General features: G+C 44.9%; 1 protein-coding gene across 2 annotated transcripts in view; it reads right to left on the bottom strand.

Moving 5' to 3' along the window:
• Nucleotides 1-633: 633 nt before the first annotated feature.
• LOC128843627 (V-set and immunoglobulin domain-containing protein 4-like) overlaps nt 634-25,308 on the bottom strand; it is a 38,175-nt gene continuing 13,500 nt past the window's right edge. The window contains exons 2-9 of one of the 2 annotated variants that reach the window (XM_054040609.1): nt 18,693-18,901; nt 14,050-14,406; nt 10,752-11,033; nt 10,341-10,418; nt 9,637-9,705; nt 4,813-4,926; nt 3,334-3,355; nt 634-2,060 (exon numbers count right to left, since the gene is read on the bottom strand). In XM_054040609.1, the coding sequence (XP_053896584.1) occupies nt 1,847-2,060; nt 3,334-3,355; nt 4,813-4,926; nt 9,637-9,705; nt 10,341-10,418; nt 10,752-11,033; nt 14,050-14,406; nt 18,693-18,747 (1,191 nt within the window). In that variant the 5' untranslated portion in view covers nt 18,748-18,901 and the 3' untranslated portion in view covers nt 634-1,846. Of the gene's footprint in view, nt 2,061-3,333; nt 3,356-4,812; nt 4,927-9,636; nt 9,706-10,340; nt 10,419-10,751; nt 11,034-14,049; nt 14,407-18,692; nt 18,905-25,308 lie in introns of both variants that reach the window. The other variant, XM_054040608.1, reaches the window with a different exon arrangement.

Here is a 25,308-nt window from a genome sequence, read left to right on the forward strand (position 1 = left end):
TAGTAGAAAAAGTAATAAAGTGAGAGAAAGTAGGTTTTCCCCACAAAATGAAACAATCTTTTAATTTTTTTTTTAATTGAAAATGTTTGCAACATTTTTCATTAAGAAAACAATACATTACCACTACAAATTTCAACTGAAGCAAAACATTAATTTCTTTTAATTTGAGTGTGTGTGTATGTGTGTGTGTGAAAGAACTATTCTTGTCTTTTTTAACCTACTCCACTGGGGCTACTAAACAATGGTTACTGGATTGGTGGTCGGCTGGTTTTGCTTTACAGCTCAGGAGAAAAATCATCCTCCCTTTTGTGCTCCAGCTGCTCCTGGTCAGCAGGTAGAAGCAGTGGTGTGGGGCAGCCAGCATTGCCCTGTCTTTGCACAGTACCATTTCTGTGTGCACAGCTGCAATGCATTCTCAGTGGAGTTGCAATGGTATAATTAAGAGCAGATCTGACCCTGGCTCAGCAGGTCTGACAGCAACACAAAATAGTAAAACCTTATGTGTGTCATTAGAGTAAGTAGCTGTGAGCTAACCTTTAGGACCCAAACTCTCACATCCTCTTGTGCTGTCACTACAATGGCAGGCAAGCTGCATGTCTGTGAAAACTTGTGTGAAGAGACTGTACCAGTGACTGTGAAAACACAAATCTAACTTTATTTTGAGTAGGGCACGCTGTACCCCAAATCACTCTGCAGAGTTATATCAGACAAGAGAGCAAGGGGAATAAATTGCAGGAAACCGAATGAGCGTGCATTGAATGATGAAAGACCAAAGTGGTCAGAGTCAAGATTCAATAGACTCCTTGAGACCCCTTTGCAATTACCATGGGAGAATATTAAAATACTCAGCACTTATCAAGCACTTGCTATGTTCAAGGCACATTACAAACATGAAAGCCTCACAACATCCCTGTGAGATAGGTCAGTATTAATATCTCCACTACACAGATAAATAACTGAAGCTGATTGGCATGTGTCTCAATCTAAGGCCACACAGTGAGCCGGTGTCAGAGCCTATATTAAAACTCAGGAGATTCTGGTTCCCAAACCCTTGGCTCATATCACTAGACCACCCGTTTCTTTCCCCTTTAAACTCTGACTCAGGATGACAAAGTCCTGTAACATTCCTATTATATTGTGTTCCTATTCCCCCCACCCTAAAGTCAAGCTGTAGTATTTTCCCCAACGTCAGCTCTGATTTTCCAGAAGAGAGGCAGGAAAGAAAGATGCCATTCTTTCTTCTAGCAAACAATCAGCTTCAATCTGACACACCCTGGACATTAACCAAACCCTTATGGTCCCTTTACCACCCCGCCCCAAATCTTGGGGAGAAGACCTGAGTTGCAAATAAGATGTAAAATCAGTGGTTTAATGTAGTGGAGGAAGCCAGAGAACTTTCCTCCTTTTAACAAAGTTCCCTGGCCCTAAGCATTCAGTAACTTTCTAGCCAGGGAATGTACACCTATCATTATAGATCTTTTTATTGTTTTTAATATCATTTGTTAGGTATGTTACAATCCACTATTTACCTTGATCTGCAGCTTCAAGACTTTTGTGGAGCCCCTTTAGCCCTGATCCCCATCCTTCAGGATGCTCACAAATTAATCACTGCATAAATCAGTTAGATAACTGCTTTGCTGAGGGTTTCTGCAACAAAGGCCAGAGCTCAATTTGCTAAAGAAGCAGAAGGTGACACAGTTCCCCTTGAACAAATAAAGGAATGAGTTTAGAATATTTATCAGAGGAGAAGACAGACGGGAAGGAGGGTTTCCCTTGGTGAAGGGTCACCGTTGAAGCTGTCCAGCTCTATCTTCTGCACTCCTGCTTGCATGAAAATGCCGGTTCCCTACTGAACATCCCCCACTTCATATTCAGATTCCATTGCGTTCACAAGGATCTTGTATTCAATGTTTTCCTTTATGCTTATTGTCTCATATTCATTCTCTTTCACAGGCTGTGTCGTGTAGTTGTTTTTGACCGTGGGTTTTCCCTCCTCATACATGCACCTGCCATTGACTCCTGAACAAGTCTGTCTTCTCGCGTCATTCCTCGTGTTTTGACTGAAACAAAAGTCCAACATTAATGGGAGGAAGGAGCCAGGGGAGACTCGACATCTTCAGATTCTAATCTCATTTAAATCAGTGCAGGGTAAATCCAGAGTCATTCCACTAACTTCACTGGAGTGACTCTGGATTTGCAGTGTGGTATTTGAGATCAGGCTCTGGGCCTCTGCTTTTGAATGACAGAGGAATATTAGCTGTGGAATAACAAGACTCCTGATACTAATCCAGGGACGTTATGGGAGGCTGTGCAAGTTGGTTTAAAGAGACATGCAACAATGATGAGAGAGTCACATACAAAAAAGTGGCAACCAAGAACAATCAGCAGAGAATTTGGCTCCAAGGTTAGCTGACATTACCATACTGACCTCAATGGGGCTACACCCATGGGGAATTTGGCTGTTAGAGAATAAACAATAGAACAAATAGTGGAAAAATTGCAACACATGGACCAAATGCAGCTGATAAAGTTCTCTGGCCACCTCTTTACAGTGAAGGTGCAACCAGCGAAGAGCAGTCCCAGAATGCAGTGCACAATATTGGTCAGAGTTAGACCTTATTTTAACATACTGCTGTACAAACTTCACTGATAGAATAGCACCTGGACAAATTTCATTGGCAGAATATCACACTGCAACATACACTCATATGATCACTTTCATTGGCATCTGGATAAGTAGTTCCCACATTACGTATTGTTTTTATTGTCGGGGCCTTTAAAGTGGCAGCTTATCTTGTGTATGGGTGTCAGTAAATGGAAGAGTAGGACACAGGGATTCAAATTTAGGATTAGGATGGTCCAGGAAGAAATACCAGGGAGTAACGGAAGGAGGTTCAGCAAAGGACAGTTTGGATGAACATCAGGAAATGGTTCTCAACAGGGAGACCCATTCAACTGGGATATTATCCCAAGGGAAGAGCTAGAAATTCCTGTTCTTTAGATTCTGGACAAAACACTGTGAATTCACTACAGAGGAAAATCATGCACTGGTCTCTTTGGTGAAGGAACAGAGAATCCAATAGGTCTTTTCCAACTCTAATTTTGGTGTGATTCTAAGATATCATTCAAGAACATTTCTATCGCTGTCCCCTGTGTGAATAACTAAACCTTCATGCTGTCAATCACATACACCATTAAGCTATTCAAACCTTTTCTCCTGTATAACCAAAGAGGACATTCATTCTTCACTTGGCAAATAGTTTTCCTGCCACAGAAATCAATATTACAACCCCAGAAGTTCTCTCAGCATGACAGGTGATGAATCTTACTCACTATGTTACTTCATACGGATTATCTGAAAAAAAGAAAAAAACACAAATGTGAAAATTTTGCATTTTTATTACCCCACAGAGAAAATCAGTTTTATTTAAAAAATGTGCTCATTGAAAGAAGATTTAATAATGATAAATGGCACTTACATAGCACTGTTTAAAGATTTCATAGTACTATACAGACATTAATAAATCCACTCAAGCACCCTGCTAAGTAAGTTTTTTGTTACCATTTTACAGATGGGAAAATGGAGGCACAGAGTGGTTAATGACCAGCTGAAAGTCACAGCTGAGCTGGGATTAGAAACCAGGAGGTCTCACCTCCCAGCCTTGTGTTCAGTCCATTACATCTCGCTGCCCCTCCCTGACTGATATTTCTGTACAACAATTATTGAAAAAAAATTGCCATTTCTGAAATGAACACTAGAAAGCTCTTATGATTGGGACTGAATGTATTGTGCCCGCCCAGCTAAGGAGCAGACACTAAATGGATTTAGCCCCTGGTGACTGGTTATCTGGGGCCAGGAGTGGCGCCAGGGTTTTTGCCGCCCTAGGCAACAGTGTTCCTCCTCTGAGCATTCGGCGGTGGGGGTCCTTCTGCTCCGCATCTTCAGGGCACTTCGGCGGCGGGTCTCGGAGCGAGTGAAGGACCAGCTGCTGAATTTCCGCCGAAGTGCCGGAGCGGAAGGACCCCCCTGCCGCCGAATTTCTGCTGAAGACCCAGAGTGAAAAGACCCCCTGCCGCCGAATTTCCACCGAGGGTGGCAAAATGCCACCCCTCAAATCCTGCCGCCCTAGGCGACCGCCTAGGGTCGCCTAGTGGAAGCGCCGGCCCTGTCTGGGGCCCAGATTCCCTGTCTCCTGCACATGACCTCTCTTGTATGCAGGCAATGGCTCCATCAAGTGAGGCAAGAGGAAGTGGTTACCCCCTGATTCACCAGTATGATCCATGTTGAGCTGGTCTCAGCTAGGAATCACCTACTCAAGTTCTACAGTCAGCAGGAGATATGCTGAGGATTGGTGTCAACTGGAGGCTGCTTTTAGAGAATGGAACCATGCTGATTTCCTAGCAACCATCTCTGGGGTACACACTTGCAAGATGTGCATTCACAGTCCTGCAATGGATAGACAGAGTACCCTCAGTTCAGTGCTCATAGGAAATCTAGGAAGGCAGGCACTGTGATTATGATTACCCTGTCCATTCCCTTCCTTGATAGAACATGCCTGCCCCCTTGTGTTCAAATATGAGAAGTGACTCATTTTCCTTTCGTTGTATTGCATCAGTATTCTAATTTGGGGCCAGCTCATTCCTTCCAGTCTATATGCTGGATGGAGGAAAGCTGCTTAGAATATTATTTCTTCTTACTGAATGTCCATGTATGTAAGCTAGGCCAGTGAGTAGCCTGTGGGAGTGCAATCTGACTACTGGCCTGCTGGGAAGACCCCATCTATCTGGAGTGAGTTACACCTAATCACTCACCCTCCTTGCTCTTTCTCCTGCACAAGACGACAGCGATGACAACAAAAACCACAGCCGCACAGAGCACAACGATCAGGATGAGGAGATAGACGGGCAGGCCGGTCTTCCGCAGGGCTGGATCAAAACAGCACAAATTGAGGTTTCAAGCAAGGAAGCAGTTCTGCTTTGTAATTAATAAAAACAGCCACAACCACGATGATGGACCTTTCCCTTGGGAGCTGAATGTACTGACTGAGGCCTGGGTTATGTGGTTTTTGTTTGTGTCCCTTCCTCATACTGAGTCAGCCAGCTGGGCCAAAGGGGTAGTGGTTCAGTCCAATCTATTGTCTCACAGCTGGAGTTCCTGCACTTGCCTCCTGCTGTGATATTGTGGTTCATGGTCAGCATCTCCACTCAGAGATGAAAGGAAGCCCCTGCTGACTGAGAAAGTAGGAGCTGTGCAGAGCAGAGCTGTGCAAAACGTTCACATCCAAACATGAAACCATACGAAACTCATCTGGTTTGGGGCCTCATTAAAACTCTAGTTTCAGCTCATCTCATCCAAAGTGTCACCACGGTTCACAGATATTTTGAGACATGCTGGGTTTTGTCTCAAAAATCACGTGATATCTACTGTTTCACTGAAAAACTAGGCAAATCATGACAGTTGAGATTTTCAGTACATTTGAATCCTGAAACTCAAAGCAAACATCAGGATTTGGACAAACCCACATGGACTGGAAGCTGGGAAGGAGGTGAACATAAGAATGGCCATACTGGGTCAGACCAAAGGTCCATCCAGCCCAGCATCCTGTCTAACGACAGTGGCCAATGCCAGGTGCCCCAGAGGGAGTGAACCTAACAGGTAATGATCAAGTGATCTCTCTCCTGCCATCCATCTCTACCCTCTGACAAACAGGCTAGGGACACCATTCCTTACCCATCCTGGCTAATAGCCATTAATGTTCAATATATGTTCTCCTCAATATATGTTCCATTCTATGCATCTGAAGAAGTGGGATGTAACCCACGAAAGCTTATGCTCTAATAAATTTGTTAGTCTCTAAGGTGCCACAAGTACTCCTGTTCTTCTTTTTATTAATGGATTTAACCACCATGAATTTATCTAGTTCTCTTTTAAACCCTGTTATAGTCCTAGCCTTCACAACCTCCTCAGGCAAGGAGTTCCACGCGTTAACTGTGCGCTGTGTGAAGAACTTCCTTTTATTTGTTTTAAACCTGCTGCCCATTAATTTCATTTGGTGGCCCCTAGTTCTTATATTATGGGAACAAGTAAATAACTTTTCCTTATTCACTTTCTCCACATCACTCATGATTTTATATACCTCTATCATATCCCCCCTTAGTCTCCTCTTTTCCAAGCGAAAAGTCCTAGCCTCTGTAATCTCTCCTCATGTGGGACCCGTTCCAAACCCCTAATCATTTTAGTTGCCCTTCTCTGAACCTTTTCTAATGCCAGTATATCTTCTTTGAGATGAGGAGACCACATCTGTATGCATTCAAGATGTGGACGTACCATGGATTTATATAAGGGCAATAAGATATTCTCTGTCTTATTCTCTATCCCTTTTTTAATGATTCCTAACATCCTGTTTGCTTTTTTGACTGCCACTGCCCACTGCGTGGACGTCTTCAGAGAAGTATCCACAATGACTCCAAGATTTCCTTCCTGATTAGTTGTAGCTAAATTAGCCCCCATCATATAGTATGTATAGTTGGGGTTATTTTTTCCAATGTGCATTACTTTACATTTAGCCACATTAAATTTCATTTGCCATTTTGTTGCTCAATCACTTAGTTTTGTGAGATCTTTTCGAAGTTCTTCACAGTCTGCTTTGGTCTTAACTATCTTGAGCAGTTTAGTATCATCTGCAAACTTTGCCACCTCACTGTTTACCCCTTTCTCCAGATCATTTATGAATAAGTTGAATAGGATTGGTCCGAGGACTGACCCTTGGGGAACACCACTAGTTACCCTTCTCCATTCTGAAAATTTACCATTAATTCCTACCCTTTGTTCCCTGTCCTTTAACCAGTTCTCAGTCCATGAAAGGATCTTCCCTCTTATCCCATGACAACTTAATTTATGTAAGAGCCTTTGGTGAGGGACCTTGTCAAAGGCTTTCTGGAAATCTAAGTACACTATGTCCACTGGATGCCCCCTGTGCACATGTTTGTTGACCCCTTAAAGAACTCTAATAGATTAGTAAGACATGATTTCCCTTTACAGAAACCATGTTGACTTTTGCCTACAATTTATGTTCTTCTATGTGTCTGACAATTTTATTCTTTACTATTGTTTCAATTAATTTGCCCAGTACTGACGTTAGACTTACCGGTCTGTAATTGCCGGGATCACCTCTAGAGCCCTTTTTAAATATTGGTGTTACATTAGCTATCTTCCAGTCATTGAGTACAGAAGCTGATTTAAAGGACAGGTTACAAACCATAGTTAATAGTTCCACAATTTCACATTTGAGTTCTTTCAGAACTCTTGGGTAAATGCCATCTGGTCCCAGTGACTTGTTACTGCTAAGTTTATCAATTAATTCCAAAAGCTCCTCTAGTGACACTTCAATCTGTGACAATTCCTCAGATTTGTCACCTACAAAGGACAGCTCAGATTTGCGAATCTCCCTAACATCCTCCACCGTGAAGACTGAAGCAAAGAATTCATTTAGTTTCTCTGCAATGACTTTATCGTCTTTAAGTGCTCCTTTTGTATCTCAATCGTCCAGGGGCCCCACTGGTTGTTTAGCAGGCTTCCTACTTCTGATGTACTTAAAAAATATTTTGTTATTACCTTTTGAGTTTTTGGCTAGCTGTTCTTCAAACTCCTTTTTGGCTTTTCTTATTACATTTTTACACTTAATTTGGCAGTGTTTATGCTCCTTTCCATTTATCTCACTAGGATTTGACTTCCACTTTTTAAAAGATGCCTTTTTATCTCTCACTGCTTCTTTTACATGGTTGTTAAGCCACAGTTGCTCTTTTTTAGTTCTTTTACTGTGTTTTTTTAATTTGGGGTATACATTTAAGTTGGGCCTCTATTATGGTGTCTTCGAAAAGTGTCCATGCAGCTTGCAGGGATTTCACTCTAGTCACTGTACCTTTTAATTTCTGTTTAACTAACCTCCTCATTTTTGCATAGTTCCCCTTTCTAAAATTAAATGCCACAGTGTTGGGGTGCTGAGGTGTTCTTCCCACCACAGGAATGTTAAACGCTATTATATTATGGTCACTATTTCCAAGAGGTCCTGTTATACTAGTTACCTCTTGGACCAGATCCTGCACTCCACTCAGGACTAAATCAAGAATTGCCTCTCCCCTTGTGAGTTCCTGTACCAGCTGCTCCAAGGAGCAGTCATTTAAAGTATCGAGAAATTTTGTCTCTGCCTTTCGTCCTGAGGTGGCATGTACCCAGTTAATATGGGGATAATTGAAATCACCCACTATTATTGAGTTCTTTATTTTGATAGCCTCTCTAATCTCCCTTAGCATTTCATCGTCACTATCACTGTCCTGGTCAGGTGGTCGATAATAGATCCCTACTATCATATTCTTATTAGAGCATGGAATTACTATCCATAGAGATTCTATGGAACATGTGGATTCATTTAATATTTTTACTTCATTTGATTCTACATTTTCTTTCACATATAGTGTCTCTCCCCCCCACACCCCTCCCCCGTTCTGTTCTGTCCTTCTGATATATTTTGTACCCCGGAATGATTGTGTCCGTTGATTGTCCCCACTCCACCAGGTTTCTGAGATGCCTATTAACATGAGGCACTCTAGTTCACCCATCTCATTATTTAGACTTCTAGCATTTGTGTACAAGATATTGAATGGACTATCTATACACACAGAGAAGCAGTGTGAAATTCTGGATTTTTTTATACCAACAGTTAATTTCCCTGCAACAAAATCTACTGCCAGGTGTCAGTGTAGAACCTCCAGCTTGACTCCTTGACCTCCCTGCCCACTGCTCGAAAGGTCTCGCCTTTAGGGTGACCAGATCACCCAGGTCAAATATCGGGACGCGATGGAGGGTGGGGGGGCATGGCAAAAAAAAAAAAGGTGGCAGAGCAAAAAAAAAAAAACAGCCCCCCCCGTTCCTCCACAAGTGCTGGAGGGAGGCCCCGGAGACGCAGGGGGAGCCCTGTCCTGCTCGGGTCCCGCAGGGGAACAAACGGGGCTGGGCTGCCGATGCCTCCGCCCTGGGGCCACCGCGGGATAGCACCAGCTGGGCAGCAGCCCAGACGTGACTGGCCAGGGGCTGGGCGCAGCGTGCGCGCTGCTGGGTCCCCACAACAGGCCAGGGGGGTTTGGGCCCGGGCACCAGAGCCGCAGCCGCCAAGCTTGGTCATCGGCTGCTTCCTCCCCCCGCGTCAGTGGGAGCTGCAGCAGCGGCTGCTCCCGAGTCCCGCTGCCCGGGAGTGGGGGGGAGAACAGCCGCCGCCTGGCCTCGTGGGCCGCCCCCCTACTCTCCCTACTGAGTCCTGCCTGCACTCGGGGCCAGGCTGGACTCTCACTCACCCCGGCCCCGTGCTTCCCCTGCGTCTCCTGGGCCTCCCTCCAGCGCTTGTGGAGGGAGGAGGAATGGTGAGCCTGGGGAAGAGGTGGGGATTTGGGGAGGGAGCCAATGGGGGGAGGAGGGGGTGGAGTCGGGGCGGGGAGGGGGGGCAAGCACTTCCGGGCTCCAGAGCATTTCCTTGTTTGTCCAGTGTCCCGACCTAACATCGGTCGGGACGCGGGACAAACAAGCAAATATCAGGACAGTACCGATAAAATCGGGACGTCTGGTCACCCTACTCCCCTTACCCGTTGTCACTTCATGCGTTTCTGGAACTTGCACGTCACTCCCAGTTGCCAATGCTGTCGTGATCAGATCTGCAAATCAAGCAAGGTTCAGGTGATCATAATGGTTTACGAGTCATTCAGCATCAGAAAGAAATCTGATTCTGGTCTATGAAGCAGCTGCAAGACTGGAGGTCATTTCCCTGTTTAGCCTAATAAGCCAGTGAAACAAATCCTTTAGAGCCAGTGCTGCCCATTTACCTGCCGGGGGATAGTCCCTTCTGGATAGAAAATGAAAGGCCCTGCTGTGATACCTTTGAGCTCCCCTAAACCACTGGGGTGATAGGGGCATGATTAATGCCTCTGATTAATTTATGCCGTACCAAATGGAGCTAAGGAAATCCATAACTCCCCTAGGCATGTCCCCAAGTGTTAGAATGGCTGCCATCCCATGGAGACTGTAACCAAGTAGTCTAGCAGCATGAGGACATGTCTCCCAAGGGGCAAGGGAGAGAGGAGCTGGAAGTCACCTAGGGCAGCAGAGGTCATTTCCAGCAAGCCACGTGCCTCAGCAGACTACAGACCATCTGCTAAAAACTGGCTGCAAATGAGTGGACATGTCACATAGTCATCTCCTCCTCTATATCATTCACATACAACCACAATGAAAATATCACTTCATGTCCAGTCTCCAAGCTGCTTCCGATTCAGTGCTGAGCAGGCCTCACCTCTTTCTGAGACAGGCTTGGCCGTGGTGTTCGCCTTGTTCTCAGACCTGGGTACTGTGGTTGCTGGTTTTGTGAGGTCTGTGAGAGAAATGACCACACATCAGATTCTGCTACTCCTTCAATTTACAAATTGGATAAATACAAAATCTTTAGGGGGAAGTTGGAAGCCTCCCATAATGCACTTTATTGCGCAATACTATACCACTGGAGGGTGCATGACATTTCTCTGACCCCAGCCAGTGAGCTGAGTGATCCTAAAGCATGTGGATTGACAGCCATTGTTGTTTTAACCTAGCGAGTGTCACTATAAATGTCTAATCCTTTTTAAAACCCTCTAAGCCATTTGCCTCATTATCATCCTGCAGCTGGGAGTGTCTCAGAGACCACCACGCACTAGTTTGGCGCACTTACCCCTCACAGTCAGCTGCACTGCATCACTCTGCTGTATGACTTGTGAGCTTGCTTTGTTTTCTGCTTCACAGTAATATTTCCCCGTGTCAGATGTTCGCAGAGAATCAAACATGAGTACGGCGTGATTGCTCACATGCACTGCGTTTCCTCCTGGCTCTCCTTTGAACCAGCGGTAGATAATGGGTGGGGACCCATTGGCAGAGCAGGTCAGGCTTGTCCTAGCCCCTTTTGGTACAGTGAATCCCAGATTGCCTGGTCTGATGATGGGTTTAGTCACTGCAACTGAAAGAAAGAAGGAAAGGGATTTGGGTCAGTAGTTAAGAACTCCATAGCATTCATCACCACACAATTTTGACAGGGTTCCGTGCCCCCTTTTCTGGTTTATGTCCTACCTCCAGTCTCACATTTTGACCACTATGTTTTTGGAACCGTCAGCCATTTTGAAAAAATATATTTTTTATGGGGAACATTAGGGGTGTGTGTGTGTGTGTGTGTTTTAACATGTTAAGGTTAAAAGAAAATAGGGTTTATTTACACATTCTTAGAGAAAAATATTTTTATAGGCATTTTTAAGTGGATTATCACCAAGTGATAAAGAAAGGAAAAATGTTAGAAAAGAGAGAGTTTTAAAACTGCAAAAAAGAGACATGTTAACAGGTCTTTTTAGAGAAAATAATTATGCATTTTTTTGAAAGAAAGGTATTAAATATATTAATTTAAAAAGAAAATATTGTTTATGCACTCATATTATTTTGCCATAAAGTCTGAAAAATAATTGTGTGCCTTTTGAAATAAAATACAGAGCATGCATTTTTAGAGAAAATAAACAAGACACAAACTGAGAGAGAACAGCTAAGAAAAGCAAAAGCATCTTAGCCAGTTACAGAAAAAGGAAAAATAAAGGGAGAGAGAAAGATGTAAAGCAGGGGTGGGCAAACTTTTTGGCCCGAGGGCCACATCTGGGTATGGAAATTGTATGGCAGGCCATGAATACTCACAGTTCCTGGTCAATGAGAGCTGTGGGGGCGGTGCTTGGGGCAGGGGCAGTGTGTGGAGCCCCTTGGCTCCCCCTATGCATAGGAGCCAGAGGGGGCACATGCCGCTGCTTCCTGGAGCCGTGCGGAGCCACAGCATGTGTGGAGCAGGGCAAGCCCCGGACCTCGCTCCCCGTCAGGAGCTCAAGGGCCAATTTAAAATGTATCAAGGGCTAGATGCGGCCCCCGGTCGTAGTTTGCCTACCTCTGATGTAAAGCATCAAGAAGGCCTCTGTCACTGAGCACATGGCAGAGAGAAGAGAAAACCATCTAACTCCTGCAGCTACCTCTAGACAAATGCCAACAATTCTGGGGAACAAGGTGGGTGAGGTAATATCTTTTAATGGATTGACTGCTGTTACTGAGAGAGACAAGCTTGTGAGCTACACAGATCTGGTCCCTTGAAATATGTGTTAACTACTCATGCTACACAATCTATTCCACCTTGTGTTTAGTTGTGACATTCTGAGTTAATTTCACAGACCTGAAGATGTTTAGAGGCTAAGATACTTTTGCTTTTTTGTGTTGTTCTCACTCACTTTGTGTCTTGTTTATCTTCTCTAATATACATGCTCTATTCTTTATTTCAAAAGACATACAATTATTTTTCACACCTTTTTTCAAAGGAACCTAAATGTATAAGCAATATTTTTTCCTAAAAACTAATATTTAATACCTTTATTTCTAAAAATGCATAAAATATTTTTCTCTGAAAAGATTTCAACATATTTAAGAGACTTTTCTCTTCTTTGCAATTTTAAAACTCTCTCTTTTTGGACACTTTTCCAAGAGAGTATAGCTGGGGTCTGCACCATCATAGGCATGAATTCCACCCTCTGGCTTGTTTTCCCCACATTAGGGTGGGGCTAGTGCCAGTTAGGGTTGCCAACTTTCTACTTACACAAAACCAAACACCCTTGCCCTGCCCCTGCCCCACTTCCGAGGCCCCGCCCATGCCCTGCCCCTTCTCTGAAGCCCTGCCCCCGCTCACTCCATCCCCTCTCCCGCTGTTGCTCGCTCTCCCCACCCTCACTCACTCGCTCATTTTCACCGGGCTGCCTCAGGGGTCTGGGAGGGGGTGAGGGCTCCACCTGGGGTTGCTGGCTCCAGTGTGGGGCCAGAGATGAGGGATTTGGGGTGCAGGAGGGGGCTCCAGGCTGGGGGGTGGAGCCAAGGGGTTCGGAGTATGGGAGGGGGCTCCCAACTGAGGCAGGGGGTTGGGGTGTGAGAGGAGGTATGGGGTCTAGGCTGGGGGTGCAGGTTCTGGGGTGTGGCCAGAAATTAGGGGTTCAGGGCATAGGCGTCGACTTCTGCTTGCACCGGTGGGTGCTTGACCCCCCTCTGCCCTTGGCCCTGCCCCAACTCCACCCATGCCCCGCCTCCTCCTGCCCCTGCCCACCCCCATCCCAACCCCTTCCCCAAAGTCCCCATCCCAACTTCGTCCCCTCCCTGCCCCTATTCCAACTCGTTCCCCAAATTCCCACCCTGGCCCCGCCTCCTCCCCTAAGCGCGCCACATTCCCGCTCCTCCCCCCTCTCTCCCAGAGCTTGCTACGCTACCAAACAGCAGAGCACCCACTAATTTTTCCCCGTGGGTGCTCCAGCCCTGGGGCACCCATGGAGTCGGTGCCTATGGTTCAGGGTGCAGGAGGAGGCTCTGGGCTGGGACAGAGGGTTGGGGTATGGGGGGCAGGCTCCGGCTTGGGGTGCAGGCTCTGATGTGGGGCTGGGGATGAGGGATTTGGGGTGCAGGAGTGGGCTCCGGGCTGGGGGGTTTGGAGTGTGGGAGGGGGCTCTGGACTGGGGCAGGGGGTTGGGGTGTGGGAGGGTGGGAGGGCTGCGGCTGGAGGTGTGGGCTCTGGGATGGGGAAGGGGATGAGGGGTTTGGGATGCAGGAGGGTGCTCCAGGCTGGGATCGAGGGGTTTGGAGGGTGGGAGGGGGATCAGGTCTGGGGCTGGGGCAGGGGTTTGGGCCTGGGAGGGGCGCAGGGGACAGTCAATGGCCCGCCAGGATCCCTTTTCGACCGGGTGTTCCAGTCAAAAACCGGACACCTCGTCACCCTAGCTGCCAGTTTAGTGAGGAAGAGGCATGGAGCTCGAGAATCCATGGAAAATGCTGGCCCCAAACCTGCGGATGTGAGGAGTCAGTGTGGCGTGGAAGCCCATCTGCATAACCCCATCCCCACCAGATCTAAAGCCAGCTCAGTCAAGTGCTTTATGACTGACAAATGCTACATAGGTGCAAGGGTTTATTACTGGATTTACCTTTAACAACCTTAACTGTAGTGGTTCTCTCCTTTGTCAGCAGGCTGTTGTTCTGGGCTCTCCAGGTGACTTTGCAAGTGTAGTGTCCACGGTCTGTTATTTCAAGCTTCTCAATTTCAAGAGAGACATCCCCTGGCCTGTATTTTGGGACGCTGACCCTACCTCTGTACAATGACAACATGATGTGATCACCAGAGCTATCCCTTCGAAAGACGGTGGCAAGGTTTTGATCTCGGTCCAGGGTCCAAATGACTGTTTGCTGCACAAAGTCCTGGGAAGGCACATAGACGCATGGCAAGGTGAGGGAACTCTTCCATGTCCCTTCAATGTCGTGGGTGCCAGTCAGTTCCAGGATGGCTGCAGAAAGCAGGAAATGAGGGGTGGAAATAAAAGAGGAAAGAATATCAGCAACACCAAATCATGCTGGATGCACCACCAAGTTGAGCTCACCAAGCCACAGACAGACAGTCACACCCGACAACCATCTTATATGTGCTGTTTGTTATTATCATCTGAATCAAGGACTGTCAGTCATACCATTGACTGCATCCAGGGGCCTGAACAATCCTTCCAGCTCCCTGGTTATTTTTGTTGCTCTTCTCTGAACTCTCTCCCATTTTCAATACCTTTCTGCTAAGGAGATGTAATAGATCTGAATGTATCATCCCAGCTGTGCTGACCACAGGTCCACAGAAAGGAGCACCATTACCTCCTTTTCCCAGGACTGTGGTTACATATTCATATTACCTCTAAGTACAATTGATTGTTTTGGATCTTTCAACTCCAAGGAGTTCCCTAGTTTTCTGCTTGGACATAGTGCCCCAATACGCTACCATGCAGGTTCCTTTCACAGCATGACTAGCCACTGCTCCTCCCACCCCTTCACGCACACCTGTCCATCATATATGGGAGGAAGGAGGGGAAAAAAGTCATCCCCACTGCTCTAATGCCTTTAGTGTATTTAGGGCCAAATTCTGTATTTAGTTACACCATGGGAAATCCAGACTGTAGTAGGTTTACTCTGCATTTACACCAGTATACCTGAGATGAGAACCTGCCCTTTTGTCTCAATATTCAACGTGGCACTTGGAAAACAGAGATGGAAAGTTTCCCAACTCTTAAAGTTTCCATTGGAGCATTTCCATTTGTTTCTCAAATATTGACCAGAGTCTTGCAGTAGTTTTCCTTGAATATTGTGAAATTATTATCAACAGCTATGAATGTATTTTGAATTCTCTCAGCATTGGCTTTTTAAAATCCTAATGTCCAGTGTCTAAGGCATTAAAGGCATAGAAGCCATCTGTGTTGTGCAAACAAAGTACCAAATAAATACAGTGCTCCAGCTCCTCGGCTGGTATAAATCTGTGTAGCCCTATTGAGACAAATGACTCTACTGAGATCAATGGAACTACACTGATTTACCACAGCTCAGCATCTGGCATTTTAATACATGCAGCAGAGGACTGTGAATACCCATGTCTAGGAATCAGTTATGGAGAATTATTGGAAAAACTAGAACAATTAGCAGAAGCAAGATTAAAAGGGAGAGTCTTGGTTATAATCTAGACCAGGGCAATATCACTGAGAGTCATTATCAAGCTTTTGGGTACTAAACAGTTCTTTGGCCTGCATTATGTGAAAGTTGGTGGTGGGTCTCTGCCAACTCCTTATCATAGGTGACCACATCCCCATCATTGCCATGCCAATTAGCACTTCTTACCCGCTTGCTGGCAGTCTCCCCAGAGAGGCCAACATTGAACAACTCACAGATAGTGGATTCCCCTCTCATCCTACAAGTCACAGATGTCCCAGACGAACCGACATGACGGGGATTATTCACGGAGTTTGGGCTGCAGGACGTTACCAGTTATAACAAACCTCGGACATACCGACATTAGAGATAACGTGCCCGGGCAGATGCAAAGACTGGGATGCATTCTTTGGGAACTATGTCTACTTCAATCATAATGAAAGCCCTGGTGTCAGATTCAGAAAAGATTTGCTTAGAATAATGCAATAATGAGACTTGGAACTGAGGGGGGGAAATACAAATTTGGTCACACAAAGGCCAGATCTCTGACACTGATTTTCAGAAATGTTCTGAAAAGTCTCCTAAACAGAACACATTGCAACACCAACAAAAAACCAACAAGAAAATACTCTAAACTTTGTCCAAAAAATGACAAGAAGCAAACGAAGCACAGGCGCTAGCTGGATACAAATAGAAAACTTGAAAACAGGAAGTGGTGAGCACGGTAGCTCTAAATGGAACCTTTTCCAGCTGGGAAGAGCTTAACTTAAGAGTCAGCTTTGGGGGCTGTTCTTTTATTTATACTGGAGCAGAGTGAACTATATACAATATATTCCAAATGTTTTGAAAGTCCAAGTTATCTTAGAAATGAAGAATGACACAGCTGGGCTCAAAGGGGGCTGGGCCTTTTAGGGGAGGCGGCTAGCAAAAAACAAATATGATTTAAGGAAGACAGAAGGAAAATAACCATGTTGGAACAGAAGAGCTGAAGTATAACGTATGTGCTGAATGGAACAGCCCTGCAGTATGCTCAGTAGTAGCTGGCAGTGTAATCTCCTCAGCTTGTGTGAGTTGAACAGGGTCAGATTTGGGAGAGCTCCAAGAAAAGTAGAGACTATATTGGGGATTTACAGAACAGTAACTTGGTCTTTTGCTCTTGGTAAAAAGGGACATGTTTTATATGAAAAAACTTGCATTGTTCTACCTACCTAGCTGTATTTTAAGGAACCTATGTGCTTTGCCCCAACCCTACCCCCTTTCTGGCAAAGTTAACTGGAAACTTAGAAACCTTTACTCCATATTTCCAGAGTGTGCACTGTTGCATTGTGCTATTAAACAGCTGCAGTGTTTCAGCCCAGAGCTTGCTGCATTTTTCAGAGTGATACGATTACTATATCCCAAACGAGAGACTACTAGCTGTGATGAGATAAACAGAGCAAAAGAAATTGATGCTGAAACATTTCCGAACAGGAAATATTTCCTACCAGTGAGAGCTGTTTAACTGGGTTGTAGCTTCCCAAGGGAAATGATGGGGTTCGCATTGCTAGAGGGATTTAAAACTAAACTGGCCAAAACCACGGAGAACATTCCTCCATTGGTCAAAGGAATGGGCTAACTAACCTTCTAGAATAGTACAAATTTTCAAACCTTTTCATTTTCTGGACCATTCCATAAGAGTGGGACAATCTCTTTTAGACCCTCTCCCCTCCTCCTTTCCTGATCCCCCACCTTCCTAATGGCATAAAATTACTCCCTGAATCACCGGTCTCATACAGTGAACTGGGACAAGAATTCTTTGGGGGGTCCAGATCTGCATCTGGTTTTCTTGGTTCATGGCCATCTTTATAAGACGAATCCCAACCAGAGCACTGGATCAGAACTATGGGCAGGTTTGCATTTGGAGCCACAATTCTTATCTCATCTCCAAGTTCTGTGAATCGAGGCTCACTCTTCCAGTTTATCAGATGCCCGTCCAAATTTCAGCCTCATAAATAGTCTGAGAACTGCTGCATCTCATTAGCAAGTGACTTCAGAATTTTCCTCAAAGTCCAGCCCCCTGGTCCCCTTTTCTGAAAACCTCCTGTTACTTTTAACTCAGTTTAAAACAGAACTCCAAGTAAGCAACTGAAATAGGACATACATCTAAACTTCTACTTTTGCATCACAAACCAGGACTGGTGCCTTCCCCCACATTCTTTCCTAAAACATGAGAGTAACTCAGGGCTTCCACACTCACCTTTCAAATCAGTATCAACATTTCCCCCTAGGGTGACCAGACAGCAAGTGTGAAAAATCGGGACAATGGGTGGGGGGTAATAGGAGCCTATATAAGAAAAAGACCCACAATTCGGGACTATCCCTATAAAATCAGGACATCTGGTCACCCTATTTCCCCCTTATCTTGTTTTCCAAGTTCTTCCTAATGCAGTGCAGATTTACTGGTAAAATGTGAGCACATTTGAAACTGCAGGACTATATAAAATGACAGCTCAGATTCTGATCTCAATTACATGAGTGTAGCTAGCATAACAGAGTTACGGAGATCAGAGTCTGTCTGGAGGTAAGCCATGGGTGCAGCTATAGCCAGCATTGTAATTACAATACCCACCAGTACAATTCTGAAAAGTTGTTACGTTCCAAAAGAATGAACATATTCCAACCATACAATGAACTCTTCAGAAACTAAAATGCCAGAAAAGACGCTCTCCCAGTATTCTGAACAATCTTATTTTGTTCTAACTCTGGGCTAGAGTGACCAGATGTCCCGATTTTTGGGTCTTTTTCTCGTATAGGCTCCTATTACCCCCCACCCCCGTCCCGATTTTTCACACTTGCTGTCTGGTCACCCTGCTCTGGGCACATTACAGCTGACAAATTGCTTAATACTGGGCTGTTTGTTACAATCTCAAAAACATCTCCCAGTTGTATGTGATGCAAAGTGACTGTAAATGTGTATTAGCTGCAGAACTAAGGTTCTGGTTTTCACAGCATTTTTAATATTTATTCTTCCATCAACAACATATCTATACAAACAATCAACTAACACACACAGGCATGTCTGCACCTGTAGAGTAACTTTCTCTGAATATGAAAAGCATTTGCATTTACTCACCATTGCAGAAGATGAAGGAATTCACAAGTGCCACTAACCACATTAACTTTTCCATTCTTCACAGGACTGCAGCTACTTCTCTCTTACGCTGAACTCAGTGAGACAGACTCGCTCTGCCAGGATCAGAAGCCAAGTCAGCAATACTTCCTTTTCTTCACTTATATCATCTGGGATCTAGAGCTGCTGTTGCTGCTCCTCTCTTTTCCTTCCTTCTTTCACAAAAAATACAAGTTACATTTTACTGGCGGCTGAAGGTGTTGTGTGACTGTTCTACAGACAGGAGCGATCCTAATGGAGGATGGAATTAATAAGAAGATTCTAATAATCTTTTCTTTTCCATTTCATATTTATCTTGAGTCTATCTACCTTGCTTACCATTCACTTGTTTTTTTTTTCAACTAACTGCTTCCTTTGAGTCTCTTTATAACTTGCTATTTTTTCTGCCTTCTTCTCTTTCATGTTTTCCATTCTTTTCTCAGGATATATATAACACACACACAAGAACAATGTTAAAAGAACATTTTTGAGGTTGAACAGTCAAACACTCCAAAGTTAGGAAGTACCTGAATTAAGGTTGTGCAACCTGAATTTGGCCTGCTTGACCATATTTATTATGATACAATCTTTAACTACATGAGCACATACTATTTTTCTGTAGAAGACCCAGCCTTATTCAGTGCATAGGATGGATGGTGCTCACTGAAAATTGTATTTTAGCCTTACTGTTCAATGTGTGGACACATCCCTTATTTACTGCACACTTTCAAACCCTGCTCTGAAGGCAGAATTATTGATTTTCTCCTGGGCTTTTCTATGGCACTTATCACAATCATTTTGGAGTGCTTAATTAATATGCCTGTGATGAGGAACAGAGAGATTAAGGTCAAAAGAATCCACTAATTTTGGGTGCCCAATTTAAGACACCTAGGACTTGATTTTTCAAAGTCCTTGGCATTACATAGTATGTTCGATGTTCAAGGCACAGCTGCCATTGACTTCATTTACAGTGGTGAGTGCTCAGCACTTCTGCAAATGGAACCTCAGGTTATCAAGTCAGGCACTCAGAAAATGAGGAACACACAATTGGCAACCACCAGTGAAAAGTCTGGTTTAAATTACTTTCCTAGCATCACTCAGGAGCGCTGTGGCTAAGGCAGGCATAGAATCCTGTTCCCCAGGGCAGCATTTAATTATCTTAACCATGACCTGCTTCTTTCTCTTCCTGCAATCCCCGGCCTTATTTACTACACACTTTCCAGCTTCCACCTCGCAGTTCTCTGACACTTTAGCTAATGAAGGAACTGATAGCGGTAGTATATTGTCATCCTTCACATGCACCAGAATTAAAAGAGGATGAGACACATACCTACTGGAAGAGTATCACAGCCGAGGAATGGGGTCCATTCCAGGCTCTGAAGAAGGTGTGGTCTAGGGGGCATAGACTCTCCTGTCCATTCCCCTCAAGGTTGATCTCTTCTGCCCCATCACCTCCAATCTATCCCTGTCCCAGTCCTGTCTCTTCCCCCTTCCCGTCTCCCTATCCCAGTCTCCCCATCCAACCAATCAACCACCTTCCCCCTCATCTCACAGTTCTCCCTCCAACTCTCAGTCACAGTTTCTTTCCCCTCCTCCAGTGCCAGTCTCCTTGTCCCAACGAACTCCTTCCCTTCCCCTCATAGGCTGTTCTTATTCTCTTTGCATTCAAATCGGACAGCTTCCTCCTCCAAGCTGCCTTGGCACCAACAAGGAGGTCATCGAAACCAACGGGGAGACAGGCTCCCTGCTCTCAGTTCCAGTTCTTGGACAAATCCTGACCCAGCCCACCTGGAAGCTACGATTACTGGAAAAGTAATTTACCCCATAGCTCTGGGCTGGAGTATGCTCAGTTGCTCTGTGGGGATGGTGCATGTACAGTCCGGTCACGGGTGGAAGCTGTGTGGGGATGGAGCATGCCTAGTCCGGTCAGCCCTGGGAGCTGAGAGAGATTCAAGCATGCTCAGGGAGGGCTGACTCTTTGGAGATTTTAGCTTCTAAAATAAAACAAGTCTCCATTGAGCATGTGCAAACTACAGTTGTTTTAAAGTTTATATATTGGCCAAATTTGATCAGATTTTTACAGCAACAGTCAGGGCCAGCTTTAGGCCGATTCCCCGGAATTGGGCCCTGCGCCTAAGCGGGCCCCGCGCCTAAGAGGGCCCCACGCCTTAGGCGCCTTTTTAATTTTAAAATTTTTTTTACTCACCCAGCGGTGGTCCGCTCCGGGTCTTCGGCAGCATTTCGGCGACGGGGTTTCCTTTAGTGCCACGGAAGACCTGGAGCCGAGGGAAGGACCCCCCCCCACCGCCGAAGTGCCACCGAAGACCCGGACCGCCACCGGGTATTCGAATCGGGCCCCACCGGTCCTAAAGCCGGCCCTGGCAACAGTAAAGGGCATATTCCTGACACAAAGGCCTCCTCCCTGCCAATTTTCAAGTCCCTGTGACAAAGCTGTTCAAAGAAGAGATTGACAGAATATTTTAATATGGGCAAAACAATGCATTTCCCCCTAGCCTTGTTCTCTGAAATGGCTGAACTGCTTTGGCTAAAATTTCCCCAAAATATTCCACCTGCTGCAGATGCTCAGCATAGAAAATTTGAGCCCAAACAGCAAATGTATAAGGAGCTGAAAACAGGTTTTAGAACGGGAAGTGAGGTACCTTAAAAACTGGTGGTGCTACCAGCCTAGCCTATAATACATGAACCATAGTGCAGGTGCAATGGTTTATAAAGGAAGCACTTATTGCTTTGTTGACCTCATTCCTCTGCTTATTCCATTTTCCTGTTCATAGAAAGCAGTGTTACAGAACTGATAAAAAAAAAAGAAGCCACAATACGTTATGTGTATTCTTTTCATTGTAACTCACTATATGTCAGTGGTTCTCAAACTTTTGTACTGGTGACTCCTTTCACATAGCAAGCCTCTGAGTGTGAACCGCCCCCCATATACATTAAAACCACTTTTTAATATATTTAATATATATTTGCCTCCATCATTATAAATGATGGCGGCAAAGCAGGCTTTGGGATGGAGGCTGACAGCTTGCAACCCCCCATGTAATAACCTCACGATCCCCTGAGGGGTCCCAACCCCCAGGTTGAGAACCCCTGCTATAGGTCATTCTAAATAGCAATAAGTCTGGAATAACAGCAGTAAAATATGTATTTCAGGCTGAACATCTGTTGAAACTTTTTTTTTTTTAATAGAAAGTGGCATTTCTACTAAAGGGAAATTTTCACACACACACACAAAAAAATCCATTTCCACCTCCAATTTTTTTGTGTTCAGCAACCAAACACATTGGTTTTTGGTTGCAGAAAACCCAAATATATTCCAAGAAAAAAATTCATTTGAATATTTTCCTTAGAAAAAAAAAAAAAAAGAATTTCCCAGCCACTTCTGGTCTATACACAGATCATCAAATAGGATGCCATTAGAGCCCTTCTTACCAAGAACAGAGGATTGCCATATTATTTATGGGCATAAGAAACACGAGCATGTTTTCCCAGGATATACTAATGCAAACTTTATAGCAGCCCTACAACACCACGTTATGTTTTTTGCCAGTTTTATTGTTTGCCTTTGGTTCTTTGAGTCTTAATCTGTTTACCCCTATGAAGTACCTTCCTTTATGTATGATGTTCCTGGAGCCATTTGTGGTCCGTGTAGAGGGAGGGTTTTTTTTGCATTAATTAATTAGAATGTGAATACTATGTGGGATAGGGTCAAGGATGAGAGGGAGATGCATATGTTAATTTCAGTGTTCTTAGGCCAGGCGAGTGGGTGAATAAAGTGGTCAAATTATAATTAACCTGGGCAAACCTGTTTATTGTGGGAAGCCTTTGGCAGAGCAGGAAGGGAAAGTCGTCCTTTGGTCTAGATAGGTGATGGGAGAGCCCACCACTATCATAATGGGTGGCACAGTCACATTGGCACACACCTCCTGGGGACTATCTATGCTGAAAATTCAGAAGAGGAGGAAGCATTGTGTGGGGGGTTTCGGTCATGGAAGGACAATCTGAATACAGCCTAGGGTGGCTATAAGTTTTCTTCTGGTCCTTTTTATAAGGCAGGTTAAGTGTTGATACTTGTGTGGGGGAGGCACCTTGGTAAAGGTTGTGGGTAACCTCTCATTTCCCTTGCTCCTCTATGGGAAAACTAATCACACAAGTTCTGCTTTTCCAAACCAACCTTGCTTTATAGAGCTGGAGGTAAGATTTTTAATTAGGGACTGGCTGAGGAGGCATATTTCATCCTAGGAGGGTAAAGCAAGTTGCTGGCAGCTATCGGAGAGCATTTTGAGCCAGCCTCATGTCCGGTCTCTGGTCACCTGTTGAAGCGGATTTGTCTGCACTGCCCTGGAAACAGGTGGTACTTTTCAGATTCCAGCAGGTGCCCTATCAGCCATTGCATCAGGTGCTGGGGTCACAGCGATTCTTTGGAAGCACCATGGGGCCTAGCTCCTATTCTGGAGAGCACTGTTTAAACAGGCACCAAGCATTCTGGAATGCAGAGGCGGTGGTTAGGGTGCAGACGACTGAAATGTGGGGTCATGTTCTAAAAAAGGATGAAAAATGCTGATGAAAAGGAAATTTGATTTGCGTTTCTAGCTTTCTGCTCTGGGCTTGCTCATACTTGGGTGTGTTCCTCCACTGCTTAGTAAGTACATCATGGGTTAGGATTGAGGGAAGTTCTATCCCTTCCTTTCCTCTTCTCTTGTGACACGGCTATGCTGAAAAGAGAAGACGACGACTTTTGGCTCCACATCATTGCTGCTGGGGAAGGAAAGAGACTTGTACTTTTAGTGAGGCAATTGTGGGTTTTAGTGACCCACGCCACACAGAACTGGGCAATTTTAGAAAACTGTCCCTTCGATTGTTAGTAAATAGCAGAAATGATTGCCCAGAGAAAGCTGAAATTCACCAGCCTCCCAACCGGATGCCTCTGCTGTGACTACAGTTATAGATACGTGCAGAGATAACAGAGAGGGAAAGATGTCTACAGCATCCAAAGTTATTTTTTGTTTTTACTAAAATCAAATTACAAAGTAACTACACAATCATTTGAACCTAACATTACAAGATTCCTTAATACTTGCAGGTAGGGTGACCAGATTGCAAGAGTGAAATATCAGGACACATTGGGCGAGCGGGGCGGGGGGAGGGGAGAGGACGACAATGACAGACACAGGTGCACAGAGCCATGAGAGGGGGCCCTAGGAAGCTGCGAGAGGGGTTGTACGGCCCCTGCTGCAGCCCACACCACAAGCCACAGGGCAAGGACACCTATTGAATTCAATGAGAATTTTGCATGTGAATTGATGTACCTAGTTCTGAGATTATAAAGCCAGAAGGGATCCGGTGATCACCTGGTCTCACTGCCTGTATAGCACAGACATAGAACTTTCCCAAAATAATTCCTAGAGGATAGCTTTTAGAAAAAGCTTTTAGAAAAACACCATAACCCTTAATATATTGTTAATTGTTAATTACTCTTACCATTGAAAAGATATGCCTTATATCTAGTCTGAATTTGTCTAGCTGCAACTTCCAACCGTTGGCTCATGCTCTACCTTTCTCTGCTAGACTGAAGTGCCCATTATTAACTATTTGTTCCCCATGTAGATACTTACAGTCTATAACCAGGTCACTTCTTAACCTTTTTTTTGTTAAGCTACATAGATTGAGGTCCTTGAGTCGATCACTATAAGGCATGTTTTATAATCCTTTAATCAGTCTTGTGACTCTTCTCTGAACACTCTCCAATTTATCAATATCCTTCTTAAATTGTGCACACCAGAACTGGACACAGTATTCCAGCAGTGGTTGCACCAGTGCCAAATACAGAGATAAAATAACCTCTCTACTCCTGCTTGAGATTCCGATATTTAGGCATCTGGTCACCCTATTTCTGTATGCATTTCCCCAGGTTTTTTTGTAAAAATCAAAACTGAACTGCCCCAGAAATTCTGGCATGTGGAATCATCGTGAAACTCGCATGGCTCCAACCCTGCCGATGAACCTTTAGATCCACTGCACAGACTTCTGCCACTTGAGCTAATGGAGTAAGTGATGGCAGAGGCAGTAGGTTGTCATCCTATATGTGATAGATCAGCTCTATAGGGGGATGAGACACTTTTTTTGCCACTGGGTTTCACAGATATCTGCTGACAGAAGAGGAACTGTGAAACTCAGGAATCCTGGGTCTATTCCAGGCTCCTGAATGGAGTGGTCTCTAGTAGTCAAAGACCCTTCTTCCCCGTCCCCTCCAGTCTATGTCTATCCTATTGCTGTCTAACCCGTCCTCATCTGATTTCAACTGCCCCCCACTACCGCTCTGGATTCCTTGTCCCAGTTTCCTGGTCCTGTCTCACTCTCCTCTCTCCCCGCCCCCATCCCTCAGATAGGATGTTCGTTCCAGACTGGCAAAATTATAAGGCGTCCCAACATTTCAACACTTCCCATTCTAAATTTTCGGTTGCTTAACTATAGGCTAGCGCTGCCTACAACAAAGCATATTCAGAACCTCTGATTAAAGGGATTATAAGTGTAGCAACCTCCATCATAGCTAGTCACCAAA

Source organism: Malaclemys terrapin, chromosome 9, assembly GCF_027887155.1.
Source record: "Malaclemys terrapin pileata isolate rMalTer1 chromosome 9, rMalTer1.hap1, whole genome shotgun sequence".
Taxonomy (NCBI): domain Eukaryota; kingdom Metazoa; phylum Chordata; order Testudines; family Emydidae; genus Malaclemys; species Malaclemys terrapin.